We start from the raw sequence: 21,327 nt of genomic DNA, 5'->3' as shown, positions 1-21,327 counted from the left end.
GGGCGTGGCGAGGGGTCATTTTGCTTATGCTGGAATGTGTGTCACGAGCAGAGGTAGCTCTGCTCTGAAAGCATTATATATTCATGCATTTTAATAAGGAACAGCTAACGAGTTGACGTCGCCATGTCAATCCGTTCGTTTGTCCATATCTCGTCCCTAGAACTCTAGACTATGTACTTGAAATGTTCACTGTATTCTTGAAATCGATATTTATCGATAGTCGAATTCGGTAACCCGCTTAGAACTCTCTTCTTTAAGGACTATGCTCATCACATTAAGCTTTTCGGAAGTATCAAGAACCCAACTGAACCGCTGTATACTAAAAGTTGGCTAGAAGTTGAAGCCAAAGTTTCTTGGAATAGTTTTACAAGTGATAAAAGCTTAAATAATTTATAAAATATTATATAAACAGACAAAACCTGAATGTTACTTCTGCCATTCAGCTTAAATTTTGTTAAATTTGTACTGTATTTTATTTTTTTTGTATCTTCCAGTCAACCGTTTGCCATGTGGAGCACTCATACGTTTGCTCTTTGTTGTGGTCTTTTGTGGTATTTATTCTTTCTAATGCCTTGCATGAAGCGAAAAGAATGCTTTTAAGAGCTCAATTAATTAGACCCTATTAGGGTAAAGAAAAGTAAAATGAGAGAAGCAAATCACAATGTGTGCTTATTAAAGAAGAAAAACAACTTTTTTGTTTTGCATAAGTTAAATTTATCAAAAGTACAATATTTAAGAAGGAGATATACTCACTCACTCTCTCCCTGTCGCCCTTACGGTCTCTCTCTCTCTCTTTCTCTCTCTCTCTCTCTCTCTATTTCCCTCTCTCGCGCTCTCCCTCTGATTATCTATGTCTCCTATCTCCTCTGCTCTAACTCTCTCTCCTCTCTTCTCTCTATCCCTCTTTCTATCACGCGTTCTCTCTCTCCCGCGCGCGCGCGCGAGCGAGACCGAGCGAGTAGAGCGAGCGACGCTACCCTCCATCTCTCTCTCTCTCTATCTATCTATCTATCTATCTAGTTCTACTCTCTTTCCCTCTCTCTCTCTCTCTCTCTCCCGCACTCTCTCCCTCTTCCCTCTCTCTCTCTCCCTCTCTCTCTCTCCCTCTCTCTCTCTCTCTCTCTCTCTCTCTCTCTGTAATGGTCTGCACCTATCCAATTTTAGTTCTCCATACCTTTCTCCTCATCTGTGTTTCTGTGCCTAACATCATTTAATATTTCTCAAAGAACATGAACCAGCATGGAACCTGAATAAATTCCAACTGCTCGGCAATCAAGCAATATTGAATAAGAATTTCTGCTGCTTATTGTTGATGTGGCCAAACGAAAATCAATTGTCCAAGTAGGCAAGAGAGCCTTAGCCCGCTCGGTGGCCGAGTCGAGTCCCAGGCAGGTCGTTACATGCAGGCAAAGAGGAAATGTACAAACAGTTGTCAGGACAACATGGAGCGGGCAACGGGGCAATGCGGAGAGGAGAGGGAGGGGGAATTGAAAGGATCAAGAGGAGTCAATACAATAAATTGCATAGAAGCTGAACGCAAATTGTTGTGGCTGAATGTGATGCGTGGGCAAAGTTTTGTGCTTTGTCTTGGCCAGTTTGGGCATTGTCTCTGGCCGCATTCCTGTTGGCAATATGTGGTGCTATTATGAAGATTAATAATGTGGGGGCAGCGGCCACGGGTTGCCCGGTTGATGCGATTTTAATGAGTTGGGCGAGCCGAGAGATTCGCGAACCGCAGCAACAATTAAAGGACATCAATTAACATTAAATATTTCAACGGCAATTAAATGAAATAACTCGTAGTCAACATCAATCCGGCCACAAAATGGTGCGAGCCGCTCGGCCGGCCTGATTGCCATCCAGAAGACAGTCCGAGTGTAAAACTTTGTCGGTATTCCAAATGAAATTTTCATTAACCAAAGAAACCAAAGTGATTTGGCAGTTTACTCCCCCTCCCGCTCTCTCCCTCTTTGTCCATTCCTGCAACTGCTGGCAAGTTTTCAAGTGAAAAGTTTTCGACTTGCGCCAACTGGACACATGTTACAAAATTCGCAAATAAATTTCTGACTACGTTAAAGTTTTCACACATTCGAAATGCAAATGAAATGCGCGCGATTGTTGACAAGCCAACCAGCATTCGCGTTTGAGTTCGGGTTCGGGTTCGGGGGCAAAGTTGGAGTCGAGTCGAACAAAGTTGAACCGCGGCTGCATTTCTTATGAGCAGCCAAATGAAAATATTTCAAAAAGCATTTCAATTTCGCCAGCTATATACGTAATTGAAATTTGCATTTCTATGAGCCTTGCATACGAAAAGCGAAAAAACAAAGCCCGACCGAGCGACCAACCGACCAAAAAAAAAAACACACTGAACTTTGCCCAACTAAGACAAGCAGAAACGAACTTTACCAACGCCAACTGCCTGGCCTAAAACACCAAAGCCAAAGCCAAAGCCAAAGAAAAATCCACCGCATAAAAACAAAAGGAAAAAACAATTAGGCGCCACGTCGCGGAATTTTGATTGAGAATTTTCACACCCCAAAGAAATCGACAGACAGCCTCTCATTGCCGGTCGATTCCAGAGCCTTATCGAATAATAAATAACTCCAGCTAATGTAACAAGAGCATATACTTACTACACTTGTATATTATCTTATTATCTCTCTATATGTGTATGCACCCTTCAATCGGCACTCTGCCAGAGTTAAAAATTCGGAATACCTTCGTTTCGGCAGACTGCGAGGAATGCTAAAAACTTCCTCAATTCAAAGAAAAAAGAAAAACAACTTTATCTAGGGTCTTTACTGACTTCTAAATACCCTGGGGAAGAATCAATACAGGGAGCTTATATTTTAAAGAACTAATTATAGAGGCACTCATTACTAATCCAAGTAGAAGCCTGGGTTATCGGACCTCTAAGACACGAAGATATTCGCCTTGATCCCATTGATCCCATTGATCTCATTGACTCCATTGATCCCATTGATCCCATTGTTCCAATTTATACCATTTATACCATTGGTCCCATTGATCACATTGATATCATTGATGCCTTTGATCCCATTGATCTCATTGATCCCATTGATCCCATTGACTCCATTGATCCCATTGATACCATTGATCACATTGATGCCTTTGATCCCATTGACTCCATTGATCCCATTGATACCATTGACCACAGCGAACCCATGAACCCCATTGATTCTATTGATTCCTATTTATTGATATGTGTAATATTTTTGATCAATCAGTATCGATCAGCATATCAACAGCTAAGAAAATGTAAAGGCGACCGTTTCATTCCTACTTCCAGCCCTCTTTAATGGCTTTCTTGACAAGTATGGATGTCGCTCTAGCTAAGTATCGATAGCCTAATTGTTAGGTAACAATAGTTAACCATAGTGCTATCATCCCCAATTTCTATTGGTCTACTACATGATTACATATCCCTTTACATATTTCGATGCAACCATCATTACCCAATATACCGGTATACCCCTCTCGCTGTGTTTACGGACGTGGAAAATACGTAAAAAGAACTTTTTGCCAGCCAAACAACGTGAAAGACCGCAAATTGTTTTAAACCAGACCGAAGGCCGTACATGCTCGCGAACAGAGCAAAGAATAAAACAACAACAACAACAAAAACAACAAAATCTAAAAAACAAAGACGTATAAAAAGAGTAAAGCCGAAGCAAATATTAGTATTTGGGAAAGGCGGCAGCCTTGCGAACGCGGCATGCCCCAACTGCCATATAAATATATTCAAGCGAGTCAGTGGCCAGAACTAAACAGGCCCGGCATTGTAGCGCATTCTTGACCAAGACGGCAAAACCGTAAATTTTATTGCATGACTTGATTAAATTCGCATGCAACCCTCAGACGTCAAACCCAGCTAGACCTATGTAGCGCCCAGCCGGCCGGGTCAGTCAATTCAAAACAAGTCAGCGTAATGCAGTCCCAGATTGACCGACTAGCAGTTACCCAGCTTTGACTGATGTGTTTGAGTTATGCAGACTTTGTGCGTGTCATCTGAATCGGAATTGAAATTTTACATAGATCATAGCTGATTTATTGGAAGTGCAAAAAACTCTCTTGTTATTCTACATACCTCTTTTTACTTAGCGATATCGATGAATGCTCCCGGATGTGGGAAGAGAAGGTTCGATATACGGACGGATGAACGGACGGTTGACTGATGTAGGGACAAATGGATTGATAGGTGAATGAACTGGAAGAGGGCAAGACAGCTGAACAGACGGGGTAGAGATGGATGAATGACTGTCGGACAGACAATTGAATAGAAGGATAAACTAACTGAAGAACGGACAGATAAACAGATAAAAGATGGATGAGCGAACCATCAAACAGACAGACAAAAGTTAATTAACTAGATCAAAGATCCTATGGAAGCATCTATATGTTATATACATATGTCTGCTAGTTAACTAGATAGTACGATCAATGATCAATGATGCTTCCTCTATGGATGCCTTCCCTATGGTACCTGCTGCACCGCCTCCTGACAGACTCCAGCCTATCGCATAAATTATGAAACGAAACCGCATACCCCATTCATGCGCTTTCTATGAGTATTTGGGGTATAAAACTGAAAGCAAAAAGAGAGAGAGAGAGAGAGAGAGAGAGAGAGAGAAACACAATTTCTGGCTTTTTTTTTTCTTGGCAATTTTCCCAGTTTAACGTTTTAACGAAACTTAATGAACTTTCAGTGTCACAGCGAAAAGGGAATGAAAGGAGTCGAGACCTCGCACTCCGCCTACAGCGCGCCCAGCTCTCCCCCGCCCCGCCCACTGCTCGGCTCAGTTAATGTTATGATGGATATTGTGCAAGGCGAAAAGTAATTTTGAACTTTCTTAAATAATCTTTGTGTGTTGAAGCTATTATGAGTAACAAGTTTTCATAATTTTTTCATATTTTCATTTCTCTATTTTTCGTGTGTTGATTTTGCCGGGGACAAGCGAAGCGTCCTTCAGCTGCATTTAGTACGAATCGTTGCTTTAATATGCCTCACAAGACTTGAAAGCATTGCAAGTAATTAGAGGAAACAAATAGAAGAGTTGCGAATGCCAAACAGCACGACTAGACGATGCTCTGTAAATGTCTTTGCTGAATAAATACGGTAAAGCCGAGCTCCGGGAATACGTGTAGAGGAGCTACAGACTTGGCAGACTCTGTTTGGCGTAGTGAGTGGTCTTGGGGCTTTTTGCTGCGACGCTGTGCGAAATTTAACGAAGCTTAACCTCGTTCAATGGAAAAAAATCCACTTTACGTACACTTTGCGCTGTCATTTCGTGCGCAGCTCAAGCAGCAATTGTGCAAATACTTTGAACCAACAGAAGGAGTTTGGTAAGTGGTTGAGTCGAGTCGACTGCGAGCGGGTGGCGAACTTTTGCCAACTTCAAAATGCAAGCAAGAATGATGAATGAGCTGCAGGTAGTCCGCCTCGCCCACGCCACGCCCCACTCAAACACCCAAACACCCAAATGCCCAAATGCCCAAGAGCACAGCAGAGAATGCTCGCCTGTCAAAATGTAGAGTAAGATATTATACAGATTTCTTTTGGGCCGGGGCGAATTATGCAAGAAATCTGAAACAGATAAATCCGAAACGGAGAGTTGCGGAAGTCTTTGGCTTCACGTGACCATATGAAGAAGTGCAGCTGCGTAAAGAGCTGACAGCTTCACATGGCACAGATTGAAAACCTAACCACAAATGCCGGCGGGCGAGCCCAACCGCAAGCGTGAAATTCGATGCAGTTGTCGGCGGATCGATTAGACAGGGGCAAGGACGTTGGCGTAAGAGTGAAAGTGAGTGTAATTAATCACAGATAGAAAGAGATAGAGACAGAGAGAGAGAGCAAGAGAGGTAGCGAGACAATGAACTTGACTTTGAGTGCAATGACCAGACCTAACGCAACTCTATCGTACACATATCGTATTACCCATGCGTAGGGCGGGCTATATAAGCCCCGCCGCGTGCAGTCAATGCCACACTTGACGGCGACTATCCACAACGTGAGCAACGTCTTCCAGTGACCCGGCCAGCTGAGGAGGAGCCATGAAGCTAAGCAACGCAAACATTCCATTAATGATCAATGAGCTGGGCCGCAGGCCGGCGCTACTGCTGCTGCTATTGCTATCCATAACAATGAGCTCGACGACGGCGATAATGGAGCTGCCAATGAGCGAGCTGCCGCTGGGCACGCCCCTGCGCCAGCAGCACGGCCAAAGCAATTACCACGAGCCGGGCGCTGAGGCGCTGCCAGGATTAGCTGGATATGCACGACATTATTACGGGGCAGCCAGTGCAACGGGCTATGGCGATGTAGATGGCGATGGCGATGGCCAAGGTGACTTGGCACCAACACCATATGCAAATTATGAACGAAAAGCCATCAGTGGTCTAGCTGGCATCGCCCATGGCTTTGTGCCACACAGCTACAGCAGCAGCAGCAGCAGCAGCAGCAGCAGCAACAATGGAATGCAGTCGGGATACACGGATCGGGGCAAAATCGATTTTGTCATTAATGCGGCAAATTACGAGTTGACTGCCAATGAAGAGCAACACCAGCAGCAGCAGCAGCAGCTCCAGCCCGACATCTACTATCAGAGCTATGCGTATCAGCCGCGGGCATCGCAGCCCAACAACGATTATCATATTGAGCAATTTTCCAATTATCGCCAGCCCGCCTCCAGCAGGGAGCAGCAGCAGCAGCAGCAGCAGCAGCAGCAAATCACCAACGACAACGCCTTCGCTTATGCCAACAGGCAGCTGCGGTCGGAGTTGCCCGTGAAGCGCAAGCAGCTGCAGCAGGAGGAGCCCTCGTCCTCATCCTCAGCCTCAGCCTCACAGCTGCACCAGGAGGATCAGCAGCTGCTCTACTCGCAGGCGGAGCGCCACGTTGTCGACATGCCCCATCCGAATGCGCTGCCTCCGATCACAACTACGGTGCACCACACGCCCTCGAGCAGCAGAGCCATCGCCGGGCTGCCGCTCTCGAAGCACATCGAGGTCACGAAGCACGTGCCCGTCACGCACTACCAGCAGATCCACGTGCCCTACAAGCAGCCGCTGCAGCTGCGCATACCCCGGCCCGTGATCGCAGCCATCCCAAAGCCGATTCCCATCCGGATACCCGTGACCAAGGCCGTGGCCGTGCCCCAGCTGCAGGAGGTGAAAATACCCGTCGAGAAGGTCCGGCCCGTGCCGGTCGAGCGGCCCATTCCGTACGTCGTCGAGCGCCAAGTGCCCTACCGGGTGGAGAAGCCCATCGCCACGCCCGTCTACTACCCGTACCCGGTCAAGGTGCCCGTCATACGCACCGTGGTCCACAAGCAGCGCCCCCAGTACACCATTGCCGCCCAGCCACTGGCCCCCCTGGGTGGCTGGCAGTCGCCCAATCATCTGCTGGGATGAGCCCTGCAAGAGGTTTAATGTTTACTAGAATTCCTCTCTGATAGATGTATATTTAATACGTTCGTTTGATCTTTGATAATATATTTGATATAAACCGAGACTACCAAGTAAGAAAAGTCAGCCCGACTAACAGATACCCTGATGCCGACTCTGCTCAAATGTGGAACTGGTATCGAAAATATATAACAAAAGTCTAAATTGTATAGGGGAAACATGAAACTAACCAAGGAGACTGTAGCCCCAAAGAGATAGTTGTTATAACTTAACAAGTAAATTTCGGTAATGTTCTTATCAATAATACAACGAGTCTTCAAGCAGCAATAGAGTTTTCAATTTTGTGGAACAAACTCAAAGTTGAAATTCTGAGATCAACGCGTTCATAAATTCGTATTGCCAGACATACGAAGAGTTAGGTCCAAATCGAGTTAACTCGTCATTCTAATCAGGAATATTCTTTATGTTTCTGTTGAAAAAAGAAACTCTAAATTCCTTTGTTTGAGCCGCTGTACTTAGGATTAAACTCTTGCTTCCAAAAACAAGAAGTCAAAACTTTTATTCTAATACATCTCTAAGAAAAGAGACTTAAATCTATTTAAAGGAAAAGATCCATTCAACTACGTCTTGTTCGCGAGGGAACAAACAAGCAAAGGAACTGCGAGTAGATGTGATGGCGGTCTAGGGTATCTGGCTAGTCGAGCCCGTTTCGTGTGACTTTGGGCAGTTCTCTCGGTGTGCGGGTCGTTGCCAAGACACAGGCTTTTAGCCGGTGGGCGTGCGGAGCTGAATAATTGCAATTAGTGCCACAGAGAAGTGTAAAACTGCGAGAGCAACTCACAAACTTGGCTGAGCGTGGCCAAAACAAGACATTCCGAGACGGAGTCACAGCCAGAGTTGCAGTCGGAGTTCCAGTCGGAGCTAGAGTCAGAGGGCAAAGCTACAAAATGAAGAAAAGTAGCCAAGGAAAACTTTTTAATTGAGCTAAGATCCAACAAATGCGGCTAATAAATATGTATTGAAGTGCGCCATGGCTGGCAACGGGGCAATGCAAAAGGGTCCAAATGCTTGCAGAATGCAGCTGCTAATTGCCAAATGTAACTTCAACAACAACAACAGTGGGCAACAAATGCTCAAGTCGAGTTGAGCGCGTTAGCGAAAGAGCAACAAAAATTAGCCAAAATGGAAAGTCTTGAGTCAGCGAGCGCTTGAGGCGGTGCCTGATGAAATTCGCTGCGAGTTATTGCCAACTAATGAAATTAACACTAATTGACTCGGAAGTCCAATGCCAACACCGCCACGCCTCCTGCTCCAGCTGCCATTGCAGCATATTTGAGCCTGAAAGATTACTTCGTGTCTATTTATTTATTTATTAAGCCATACAAAACTGAACTTGGGACTCTTTAAAGAGCATGAACAGCTCTAATCAATGGACTCCTTGGAGAGGCCTCACTAAAAATGTCAAATCGAGCCTGGGGTGGCCGTATTCCTAGGAAAGCGGGCGGCAGCTAGGCCCGCCCCATTTATTTGTTAGTAAATTCACTAAGCGACATTCAAAACTTTAGTCGGAAGAATTTAAGCAAAGTGAATGCTCTCAATTCTGTTAATTTGTAGCCTCAACGATGGCTTCCGAGTAAACAGGGCGTACGCCTACTCTGAAAGAGAGAGAGAGAGAGAGAGAGAGTGAGAGAGAGAAAAGCTGAGTGGCTGTTACGATGAAAGGATACTCAAATTATGCACGACCTGATAAGCCCACACATTGAATAGGCCTAGCATAAACTTGAAGGGAGGAAGGGAGAAGATGCCCAACTTGGCAATCTGAGTAGGTGAATAGAAGAGAATTTTACCCAAAAGTGAGTTGAAAATGCTTTAATAGTATTTATAGTATAGACTGAAGCAAGCTCTCTCGCTCTCTCCCTCTCACTCTCACACACTCCATTTGTGCCATATTCCTTTCGCATAGCTCACATTACTAAAAGCTCATATATTTCAGCATGCATGCAGATAAATAATAAGCTGTCAGAGCGATGTCAACAGGTCTGCAGTTGCTTTTCTTTTAATTGTCGGTTTGGCATTGCTGCAGTCGAGACTCTGTTTGAGTTTTCCTTCTGTTTTTGCTGCTGTCGCTCATTACGCTCGCTTACCTCTGCTTGGCCACCTCGAACAATGACAAAAGTTTGAAATATGAGCACTTCATTGTCTGTCTCTCTGCTCAGGCGGACGCTGTCTCCCCGTGTCCTCTGGGTCATTGCAGGCCATTGCTGTGTTTGTCAATCAGCTGGCATCAGCCCGAGATCTGTGCTAATGCGTGATGAAGTATTTCAAAATGAACTCCAGCAATGAGTGAAAATGGCAGGCTGCATACCTGAAGTCGGCATTAATTGAAAGCTATTCAAAGTGAGCTGTTGATATTTGATACCCTAGGCGTTCATAGTGAATATGGCTCAGTAGGGTACATTGGTTGTGTGGCTGTGGAGTGGTGAAGAAGATATGACTAAATGAGGGTCGATATTCGATGCAGCTCTGTTCAGTGCATTTCTGTTCTTGTGGAGTGTCTTTAGCAGAGCGGTTGAAGAAGTTGTTCTTAGCTATCGATTAGTTTTAAGCCTGCTATAAAATCGATTTTAATTGATACGAATTTCCATATCTCGAATATATCTTTGAGCTTGCCCTTAGACTCTCTTTAGCGTAATCTAAGCAAGGAATTTTCATACAGATTTCATCAAGTTGTTGTCCCATTTTATACTCGTTGCATCCGAATTTTGTACTTCTTTGAAATTGCAGGGTATTTACTAGTCAGTCTTTCCCCTCAACAGTAATTCACCCCTGTTCTTGTAGCTCCATTGCAATTGCAAGGTATGTACATATATCCCAGTCGACTATCCCCCAACCATAGCACCCTTACTCGTTACACCTTTCTTTTCTGTTTCATTTGCAGGGTATTTACTAATCAGTCATTCCCCTCGTCAGTCAGTGACCCCTGCTTTAAGTCCCTGCATTCTCTAATTATGCTTCCCTGCTGCAATTGCAGGGTATATCCTAGTCGATTATCCCCCCACCTACAGCCTCCCTTACTCGTTGCACTTTTCTTTTCTCTTTCATTTCAATTGCAGGGTATTTACTAGTCAGTCTAGTCTTTCCCCTCGTCATTCAGTCATCCACAGTTGCTATAGCTCCACTCCCCAATTATGCTTCTCAATCGCAACTGCAGGGTATATCCTAGTCGATCAACCCCCCCACCCATCGCACCCTTACTTGTTGCACCTGTATTTCGTGTTTAAGCATCTTAATTGCAACCTTTAATTGCAATTACACGCTCGACTGTTTGTTTGCTTATGCTCAAAGTTTGAAGCGCAACTGAAAAGCTTTTCAAAATGTTCTCCCCCTTACGCCCTACCCCCCTCCACCCCTCTCCCTTCACCGAGCTACAGCAAAGACGCCTGATTTTATTAGTTGACATAAATCCTTTGGTGCTCGTGCTTTTGCCTTTTTGTGCTCCGGTCCCGCTCGTGGACCGTGAGAGCAGGCAGTGTGTGAATAGTTTATGATAAGCACTAGACATAATAATAGCTGCACTCGGAGCATGTGCTGGCCGAGGTCTATGCTGGGCGAGCGGCGCGTAAAACGCTCAAACATGAAATATCACTCATACGCCACCGACGGCATAAAGTGTGAAAAGTTGTTGCGCCACAAGCGCACCAATTAAACCCAACAGCAACGAGCGTTAAACACTAAGTAAAGCCGCTCCCTGTTAACGGCCAAAACAAAAAATTACAACCACCTGAGTCAACGTTTTATGTCCTTCATAAATTTGAGAAACCAAAAAACTCTAAAAGGGTCCCTCCAAATGGGTTAAAAGTTTTCGAAGCTGTGCTCTAGCAGAGAGTCAGCTCTCTCCCGCTCTGTCTCTCCCTCTCTCTGGACTGACTGTCATTTTTCTCACTCTCTCAAAAAAGAAGAAGACATTTCCTTTTGTCGCCCCTAACTTTTTTGGGGGGGGAGACTTTGGCCATTTAACCCTTTCAGGTTGTTGCTTTCTTGTTCGCAGAAATTATCAAAAGTTTCGAGTTGGAAGTGCTGATTAATTTTTAATGTTTATGTTTAGCAGACCGCTGCTCGCATTGCTCCTGCTGCTGGTGCTGCCGCTCCTGCTGGTGCTGCTGCTCCTGCTGGCATACGCCAAGTCATTTGCCACATTATAATGTCATTTTGATGGTTCGGCCAGGAGGCCTGCTGCGCCTTGTTCGAACACATCAAGCATTTGATATCTTGGCTAAAGCTGCGAGGGCAGTCTTAAAAGTATGTAGGAGAAGAACAGAAATAGAAATTTGCTGTTATATACTTTTATTTCTCAGTGTAGACTGATATTTGCTTGAAGAACTTTTCCATAGATAGATGCATGATGGATGAGTCAATATACACAGAGTTTTTACTAGACTAGACTAGTAGTAGTAGTATTAGACTATCTACATTGTAAAATCTATAAATAAGCCGATTTCTTTCTTTCACATTTCAGACAGAAGACTCTAGTTAATAATTCCCTTATAGATAGATGATTCAATATACACAGCGCTTTTACCTAGACTATCTACATTGTAAAATCTATAAATAATCTGAATTTCTTTCTTTTACATTTCAGACGTAAAACTTTAGTAAATAATTATCTTATAGAACTGCCAACTTTTTGGCACTTGGCCAATAAAATAAAGAAGCTTGTTCCCTTAGCTTTTGGCTGCTCTAGCACATGGGGCGTATGCGTGATAAATGAATTGTAAACAGAGCAAGCACTACTTGACATACACATACACACACACACACACACACACACATGCGTATGCATAAGTAGATTCACGCGTTTGCCAGCTGCCCCAACGGGCACTCGGCATCCGGAATTCGGCATCCAGTGGACATCGACTGAGCCAGCCTCATCAGCAGCGAGGTTGGTTTGTCAATTCGACCGCGTGTGCATGTTCATTGCGATTTGCGGCTTTCGTATTTACGCTCGCTCGCTGGCCCCGGTCCAGCTGTCAAACTAGCCGCAGTATTCTTAACGAAGTGGTTTTGCGGCTGCTGCAATTATGAATTTATGCGCCCTGTCACAAGCATCCACATATATGTTATATGTATATATGTATTTGCATGTATATAAAATGCAACTCTATACACACGGCGGAAGTTCACAAACCACACAATTGTTTGTTTGTCAATTTGACTGATTATTGCCACGAAATTAAAATTACTTTAATTTGCCGATTTCACTTTTTGACTACTGATGCTGCTTTAAAATGGGGTTAAATAGCCTTTACTTATGTATATGCCTACATGGGGTCTATGTTAGTTAGTTAGTTAAAGAGTTAATCTCGACAGTTCGACTGGGCTATTAAATAAGAGTCCTATATGATATATAATCATGGTTCGCATCTTTTAGCTGATAAGGGCAAAGTTCTTCAATATCTCAATCATATCAATGTCTTTCATTACTCTCTACCCCTTCTGACATTTGATACAGATTTTAATTTAGGCTAGGCACATCACTCGCTGTATTTATTTAGATCCTTCTCAAGCACACTCAAATTATAGCCAACCCAATTTTTGGTTAATTTATCGCGCATACGCCGCATGTGCCAAGCAAGCCCAACAGTAAAGTTCTGTACATATAGCATTGGCAGAGCGCCATCAAGTTGAGTATATTATAAAGTTGGCAATATTATAGTTGACTATATTATAGGGAAAACATGTCAATGCATGACCCTACATACGAGAATAGTTTACTGAAGTATCCTGTCTAATATCTCTCTATAGATGCATATATATAAATGATTATGATTCTAGGTAGATTTTACAATTCATGAAGTATGATTGCCTTAGACTCTTTTGAAGGTTAAATATACATAGCATACTTATACTTATACTCCCGTATTCTGCCACGCCTCCTCCTTCTCCTGTCCATTACCGTTACCGTTACATTGCCACAAAAAACAATACACCCCATTTAGCCATTCGCAGAAGTGCCATGAAAAGTCTCTGCCATTTACCATTTTCTAAGTCGATTCAGAGACATTTATATTCGTTTTTCTATTGCGCGCACAAATGAAAATTTACGCGGCAGCCAGCTGGTAATTGGTAACTTATTTAGGCCATTTGTATTCGGCAATGGGCTTTAGAGTTAGTCAGGTATGCGGGCAATACGTAAATCATTTTATCCAACGGCTGATATAATCCGCACATATGTACTTCACTTAAATAAGTAACTCCTATCCCTGCTCTGAGTGCGCCTGGGGGCGGGTCTGTCTGCACGTCGACGCGAGGCTGCTTGAGGTCGCTTCAGCACGTGCCCGTACATGTGTGCCGCAGTTAAGATAGCCGAAAGCCCCCAAAACCCCAAAAAGAAATCCTATCACATCGCGAAATGCGATGCAGCGATCAACCACACAAGCGACGGCCCCAAATTGTGGGCACATCAAGATGTAAGCAGCTTGAGATGGTATATCTCATTGAGTCGTGCCCATTGCAAAATGTGTGAAGAGGGTATAATGTCTGTGGCGGAGTGTATGGACCAGGCAGAGGAAGTGGGTAAGGGCGGAAAAGCATTGACTATTTATATAGTGTATATATGAGTCTTAAAGACAAGTTGAAATGTGTATATCTCTCAATTTATCATGTAGTGAACTCAGTGAACTTGTAAACTAGAAAAGTTATAGGGTCAGATTTGGTATTACATAGGCTTGTATAACACATACTATAAAAACCCTTTCGTTTTCTTTAATATCTTAACCCGATTCCATTGTAATGATAAATATGGCTATTTTCACTTGATTTCTTGGGCATATTTCAAGGACTGTATTATTAATAAGTACCAAGTTGAGTATATAAAGTCGAATGATATATACCAAGATTATAAATATTTCCTTTCTTAGATATCTCTAAGCAAATTCCATAAAATCGATAGGTATAACTTAATTTAAATATCAGAGGCATCAATTTTGGAATACACACACACTTTGCTCTTATATGCATGCTATGAAAATTGCATTGAGATCACACATCTAGAGCCCAAGTTCAAACAGTCTATTTCCCATAAAAGATAACACCAGCGCAGCAACTGCATATGTATGTGTTCTTTATATGTATGTGTCTATACTCATGAGCTGGCTCTACTTATCCTGTAGGATATCTGTAAAGCGTGTCAGCTGCAACTAGCGCCCATCGCAAGTGGGTTCAATGTACAGCCACACACTTGGCTAGGCGCAGAGTAGGGTCTAATAGCCGTATGCGTTCCACAATCAATAAAATGCAAATTAAATTGAATAAACACCAATTTCGTATGAATTCAAGAGTGGAATATTAACAAAAACTGAATGCGTGCTTGAATAAGCAAATGTGTGTGTGTGTGGGTGGATGTATGTAGATGTGTATGTGTGTGTGTGTGTGTGTGTGTGTGTGTGTTTCATTAGAGTGCTGTGCGTGCTTCACTCATTTTCATTATGCGAAAAAATCAAATTTTGAAAAGTTGCGCTTAAAATATTTCCCCATAAAATAACTCGCCCAGTGTCTAGAATTTGGAAGGCAGGCGTACAACTTTCATTACGCAAAAGTTTTTTAATAAAAGTACAAAACATAGTGGCTGCATATAGTACACACACACACACATACATACACACACATACGGGCAGACATTATTAAAAGCAACTGTTTTGTTTCCCACTGAATGTGCTTTATAATTGTATTTAGAATGTGGGAATTTTCGTTGTGTTCGGTCAACTTTGAATTGAAATAAATTTTATTTTCATATCTCATCCTCTCTCTCTCTCTCTCCCCCTCTACCTCTTTCCGCTCTCCTTTGTGTTGATGCAAAAACGAATTAAAATTTTGTGGCTCATAGCAAAGTATTAATGTGTTTATGGATATCAACTTATTATTAATATTATAAAGTTTCTGGTTTAATTTTCAAAGTAAACAAGGTTAGCAAAGCCCGAAATGCATTTGCCTCTCTCTCTCTCTATCGCTCTCGCTCTGTCATGCACAGCAAACTCTATTTAGTTTATTTCTAATCTGTTTTAGTTAACAATTCTCACCTGAGGCCCATTAGAGTATATATTTTGTGACTGTTCATAAATATGTTGACATCAATTCATACTGAATTAGAGAGCAGACGGAGAGGGAAAGTGGACAACAGGCATATGCAGCTGTATAATCATGTCAATTATCGATAGTCATTTAGTCAAAAGTGAAATGAATTGTCCATGAAACAAATCGGTGATTGCAAAACTCTATAGTTCTTTGGAATCGCTGTAAAACCAACTGCACAGTACTCGCTAAAGAATGAATGCATTAGCATATCGATACTTATCGATTCTGACGAGTGCAATAGGGGTGAGTGAAAGGGTTAACAAAATGTAGGATTCTAGATTTCAAAGATTTTTTGCAGTATAAATATATAACCATTCATTCCAGTATCGACATTTTGTGATAAACTCAAGAAGGAATATACATAAGGCAATATTTGGGGTAAGTAGGACCCACAAGACTATATACGTATGTGTATGTCAAGTATCAACTTTCAGCCACACAATTTCATTAAGGAAACACTAATACCATAGCAAACCAATATACCCATTTCACTTCCCTGAACGCGCATGCAGCCCTAACTGCAAATGAGGCAAGGCAGGAAGAATTAAGTATCATTAGACAGCGTTTGCTCATCAGTTGCAACTAACGATATTATGAGGAGGACCGTGAACTATGGCGTGGCGGAGCCATGAATTCCGCTTTAAAATAATTGAAATATAAATCTTAATATTTAATATTTGATGAGGCGACTTCAATATGCCGCTGTGTGAATGCATTAAGGTGGAGTCATTTCTATTCACAGTGGAGCAAAGCGGAAGCGCGCGGCCAAGAGTTGTCCGCCAGATATTAAGTGTAGACAGCAGCAGAGAGAGAGAGAGAGAGAGAGAGGGAGAGTGCGAGGGCAGGGCATATACTTTGTATGCAAAATAAAGTGCTTCAGAAGTCAGTTAAAGTGTGTCGCGCTGGCTGAAGCCGCCCAGCATAAAGAGCGTAAAAAATGCTAAATGATAAATAAAATTTACAACCGCAACAACAAGAGCGACATTGGCAGCAACAGCAGCAGCGGTGACGGCGGCGACAGCGGCAGAGGCAGAGCAGCAGCGCCGACAGCGACATGCGAGGAAGCGACAATGATATGGGAAACGGGGGTGGGTTTTGCACTGCCTGCATGGCCAGCATATGGTGGTGTGAGGGGGACAGCAGTGTTTGCATACTTGCCCAGCACATGGTGTGAGCGAGAGAGGGAGCGTGTCTCTTCTTTTTCTCTTCTTTGTGTTTTGCTGTGCTTGCTTTTGTTGTTGCTGGCGACATAATAAAATGCAATTTAGACATCAAAAATACAGTAAATAGAGCAAGCAAGCAGAGAGCGACGAGGAGCGAGCGTGTGGGAGAGTAAGCAGGACAGACAGAGAGACAGACAGCCAGACAGACAGGCAGATGACTGACAAGCGGCTGGCAAAGGCAAACGACGACCACACACAGCACACACACATACACATATATATATATAGGAATTGCAACAAAGCGAGTACGCAGAACAAGCCATGCAAATGCCTAAGTGTGCGTGCGAGTGTACAAAATGGCGGCAAAAGACGCGCAGTGCATGCAAGCAATTGAGTTTTATATTGTCACGAATGTGGGAAGATGAAGACAGCAGCATGATGAATGATATATGTATGTGTGTGTACGTGTGTGTGTGTGTCTCTGGCTGTGTGCTTATAAAATGTGAATAAGTAGGAATAATTTAATGACAGTTAATGTGCCTTTTAAATAAGCCAAAGCAAACTGAACTTGCAGTTGATAAAACTCTCTCTCTCTCTACATACATACATCTATATATGTAAATATGCATGTATGTGTATACCTAGCGTAGCTCAAGCAACTGTCACTTGGCCCAGGCAAAAGCACAGAGTGACAGCAGGTCAAGGCAGCAACAAAGAAGAGCACCAAGAGAGATAGACAGAGAGAGAGAGGAAGAGAGAGAGAGACAGCTAGCGACAGATAAGACCGGAGAAGAAAATTCTGTGCATTCCAAGCCGTAGCAACGGCAAACAAAAGGTGTGCTGCTCTTAATTTAATTAGAGTTTGCGTGCCGTTAGCTTTTGCTAGCTTAAATTACTTGAATTGCGCCATAGGCATAAGGATGTCCCGCTGCCAGAGCCAAGATGCGGATCTAATGGTCTGGAAATAGCATTTGCCAGTTTTCACAAAACAACAACAACAACAGCAACAGCAACAGCGGCAGCAGCAGGAACGTCGCCTTCATGAATTTCATTTCATTTAACACAATTTCATTTAAGTAAATAAAACTTAAATAAATATATATACAGTACATAGAGGGCGTAAGAGAGAGAGAGAGAGAGGGAGAGAGCGCGACTGCCTGAATGTTCGCATACATAATAAATGCAGCATTAAATTGCAGCTTAAAAAACCTCGAATGAAAATGAGTTAATGCGGTTTTTTTTCTTCTTTTTTTCGCTCATTTTTACTTGTTTCTGTATTCAGACGAATGCAAATGGTTGTAATGTTAAATGAGTCACAAAATTGGTATACAACACAGGATTTTGGCTTAACAAAATTAATTTCAACTCTGCGATAAGCGCAGCACGAACACATTCCAAGTGCCACGGCATGACAGCGTTTGCAAAATGCCCCGCGCCACGGGTCGTATGAGTAACGTAATTATTACATAATTATAGTGCTGGAGAGGGAGGGAGTAACGGGAGTTACGGGAGAATTACCACCAGCTCTTGACCTTGTGCAGCACCGTCTTAAACACGGGCACCTTGACCGGGAAGGGCTTGGGCACCTTGATGGGCAGATACTTGATGACCGTGTAGGGCACACGCTTCTCCACGGGCACGGGCACGTGCTTCTCGATGGGCACGGGCACCAGGCGCTCCACCGGCACCTTCAGCTCCTTCTCGACGGCGACCTGCACCTGCTTGGTGATGGGTATGTGGATGGGCACGGGCTTCTTGATCGGTATGATGACGGCATGGGAGATCGGAATTTTGACAGGCTTCTCGACGGGCACATGCTGCGTCTTGACATGCTTCACCGGCACATAGTTGATGATATCGACGTGATGGTGGTGCTGGTGCTGCTGGCCATGGCTGTCGTCGTGAGCCAGGAAATTGCCGGCGTGCTCATCGCCCTCTGATTGCTGCTCGTAGTCGGCTGGGCCGCTGCCCGCTGAGTCCGATCCGGCTGACGGCTCGCTCTCGGTTTCGTGAGGTGTGAAATAGGATGCGTGCTCCAGCAGCTGTTGCTGGTGCTGCTGCTGCTGGTGCTGGTGCTGCTGCCCCTCGGCATGGTGCTGCTGGAATGCGTCGTAGCCAGAATTCAGAAAATTCCCCACCGACATTTTGTCGTAGGCATAATGGCTGCCGCCCGCCTCCTGCGCCTCCTGCGTCGCGTGCTGCTGGTAGGGCGTCCACGCCCCATGCTCTGCTCCACCGTAGGCCGGCAGATAGCCAGCCGCATGCTCCGCACCAGCAGCTGGAAAATTGTAAATCGCCGAGTGCTGGCCGCTGCGACCCGCCTCCGTATCGCCGTAATCGCTGGCTGACGCCGCCAGCGCCGCAACGGCCGCATCCTCGTGCTGCTCTTCATAAATTGGTATCTCTTGTTTTGACGAGGCGGCTGCCAAGGCTTCGGTGTGCGTGGGCGCCACTGAGGCATAGCCGTTGCTAATGTGTCCCAGGCCCGAGAGATTTGTGAGCCCATTAAGCACAGCTCCCACACCGCCCCCGCCCCCACCGTGTCCGCCCAAACTAGACGAATCGCTCCTAAAGCTGCGGCGCTCGCCCTCCGCCCCATCGTACCGCAAGCCGTAGCGCTGCAGCATGGCCGACATGGATGACACGGCCTCCCTCTCGCCCATTGGCCGCCAACGATTATCGTAGTGCCTGGCACCGCCTGTGCTGCCATAACTGCCGTAAAGCGCTGTCTGGGCTCCAGCTGGCATTGATGAAGCTTTCGTCGACGCTGTCCCTGCGGTCGCCGGCACGGCAATCCACACAATTGCAGCGGCCACAAAGAGCGGCATCTGCGGAAGGGACGCTTAGTTTAAGTCCATGAAAATTATTTTAGCAAGTAAAAGTGTTCTAGTCGAGTGAGTCCGACCAGCAGATACCATGCAAAGGCATGCATGATAGAGTGTGTGCGTACATGCTGTAAATATATACATGCATTTGTACTGTGGTATTATTTTTGAGGAATTGACTCACTGAACTGGGATTCTAGCTGTCCGATCTTCATGAAACTTGCAGTGTATAAATATGATATCAAAAAGTGAGTGTGTCTTAAATTTCATGTCTCTGCCATTTAAAGTGACTTTGTATATACCATTTTGAGGGAATGGGGAGATTTATCCAGAATTAGTTTACTTTACCTTACCACAAGCCGAATTTTATGCCTCTAGCTCTAATGATCTTGACGGTATGCCTAAAAAGCCGAATCTATATAACGATATTTATCGATAACTACAAGATTAGATGTGTTATATAAAGAAAATATTAATCTTGTGATTCTTTTGGTATCTAAGAGTATATATTTAGAAATTTCAGGCTTTGACTTTTGTAGCTCTCGAGATCGATCCATTTATCTAGGCAAACAAACGAATATACAGACAAACGGACGAAAAAGTCTAAGCAGCTGATGCACCTACGCAAGAATATGTATCCTTTAATACCTCAATCACGTCTTCAAGCGCCTTTTACATGAGTATACACCTAGCTGATATACCCCATTGCGTTTTCCAATGCTCACAGGGCACAAACAGGCAAAACTCTTTTGATGCAAAGTGCTAGAAAATTGCGCAAAAATTGATAAAAGCGGGAACGCCCGAGCGCCTCTTTGACTAATGCATTCTTAATAAGCACCAAGAGATTAACAATTATTGTCCACAATAAAAAGCACTCGCCACTCGGAGGCACGCGGAGGTTGCCTCGTGCCACTCTCACAGGCTCTTCACGCCTGCCGCTCACTGGACTCACCTTAATGTTGTTGGCCATTTGGCTTGGATTTAGGCTCACTCCAGAAGTAGTCCTCGGGTTACTTGGCAGCAGACCTCGTTGGCTGCACGGCTGCAATGGAAGTGTCTGCAGTTTGAGTGCGGCTCGCGTTTTTATACCGCAGTTTGGCGCCACTAGGACAAGAGCCTCCAATGTTTTTCCTATTACACAATCTGCAATCTCGGAGCCGCAATTTCGCAGTCGCTGTTGTTGTTTGCAGAAGGCGGCCGACGCCGCCGACGTCGTGCAGGTGGGCCAAAGTGAGTGTCTTTCATTTGTTGACCTGCCCGTTCCTGGAGGCCTCTCGCTCGCTCCCACTGCAGCGGGCCCACGAGGAAAACTCTAATGGCATAGCATTTGATATTGCTATTTCCAATTTTGCGCCCATTTCTCTCTCTCCCGCTCTCTCTATCTCCCTCTCTCACGCGATCTCTTTCACTGGGCATTTATGAATTAAGTTACGCGATCAATTCAATGCTGCCAAAAACCGGCTGAGCCGCAACAAAACGGCAATCGCACTCGACTAAACAATAAAGTTCAAAGTCATTTTCCATTTGCCACGGCAGGCGACTGGTAGGAAAAACTGCAGGCGGCACGCGCCAATTTTGAATAGCGAACAGCCAGAGCTACAGTCAGAGCCACGATCACGATTTGCCCGACTGCTCCGGCTGCCTCAGCGTGGCCTTCATAATCAAAACAAACTTGCACTCGCTCAAAGTCGTCATCGTTGTCATCATATGCAAAAGCCAAGACGACGGCAGACAGCGGACAGCCGGCAGTCCATAGTCCACGCCGTCCGCAGTCCGCAGTC

The 21,327-nt window shown here is 44.4% G+C and overlaps 2 protein-coding genes across 2 annotated transcripts; one reads left to right on the top strand and one right to left on the bottom strand.

Annotated features, from left to right (window-relative positions):
- Nucleotides 1-5,982: 5,982 nt before the first annotated feature.
- Nucleotides 5,983-7,532, top strand: LOC108649587 (uncharacterized). Its single transcript, XM_018098562.3, has one exon. The coding sequence runs from the start codon at nucleotides 6,076-6,078 to the stop codon at nucleotides 7,432-7,434; it is 1,359 nt and encodes a 452-aa protein (XP_017954051.2). The 5' UTR covers nucleotides 5,983-6,075; the 3' UTR covers nucleotides 7,435-7,532.
- A 10,423-nt stretch (nucleotides 7,533-17,955) lies between these two features.
- On the bottom strand, nucleotides 17,956-20,877 carry LOC115562060 (uncharacterized). Its single transcript, XM_089256460.1, has 2 exons — nucleotides 20,499-20,877; nucleotides 17,956-19,549 (listed from the first exon to the last, which is right to left on the bottom strand). The coding sequence occupies exons 1-2, from the start codon at nucleotides 20,514-20,516 to the stop codon at nucleotides 18,236-18,238; spliced, it is 1,332 nt and encodes a 443-aa protein (XP_089112586.1). The 5' UTR covers nucleotides 20,517-20,877; the 3' UTR covers nucleotides 17,956-18,235.
- Between the last annotated feature and the right edge of the window lie 450 nt (nucleotides 20,878-21,327).

The sequence above is a fragment of the Drosophila navojoa genome, chromosome 2 (assembly GCF_054131105.1).
Source record: "Drosophila navojoa isolate 15081-1374.11 chromosome 2, UAZ_NAV_1.0, whole genome shotgun sequence".
Lineage (NCBI taxonomy): Eukaryota > Metazoa > Arthropoda > Insecta > Diptera > Drosophilidae > Drosophila > Drosophila navojoa.
Note: the sequence above shows the minus strand (reverse complement) of the source record. Positions and strands in the feature narration are given on the sequence as shown.

Coding starts and splice junctions, on each gene's coding strand:
- LOC108649587 (XM_018098562.3), top strand. CDS start 6,076: ATGAAGCTAAGCAACGCAAACATTCCATTAATGATCAATGAGCTGGGC.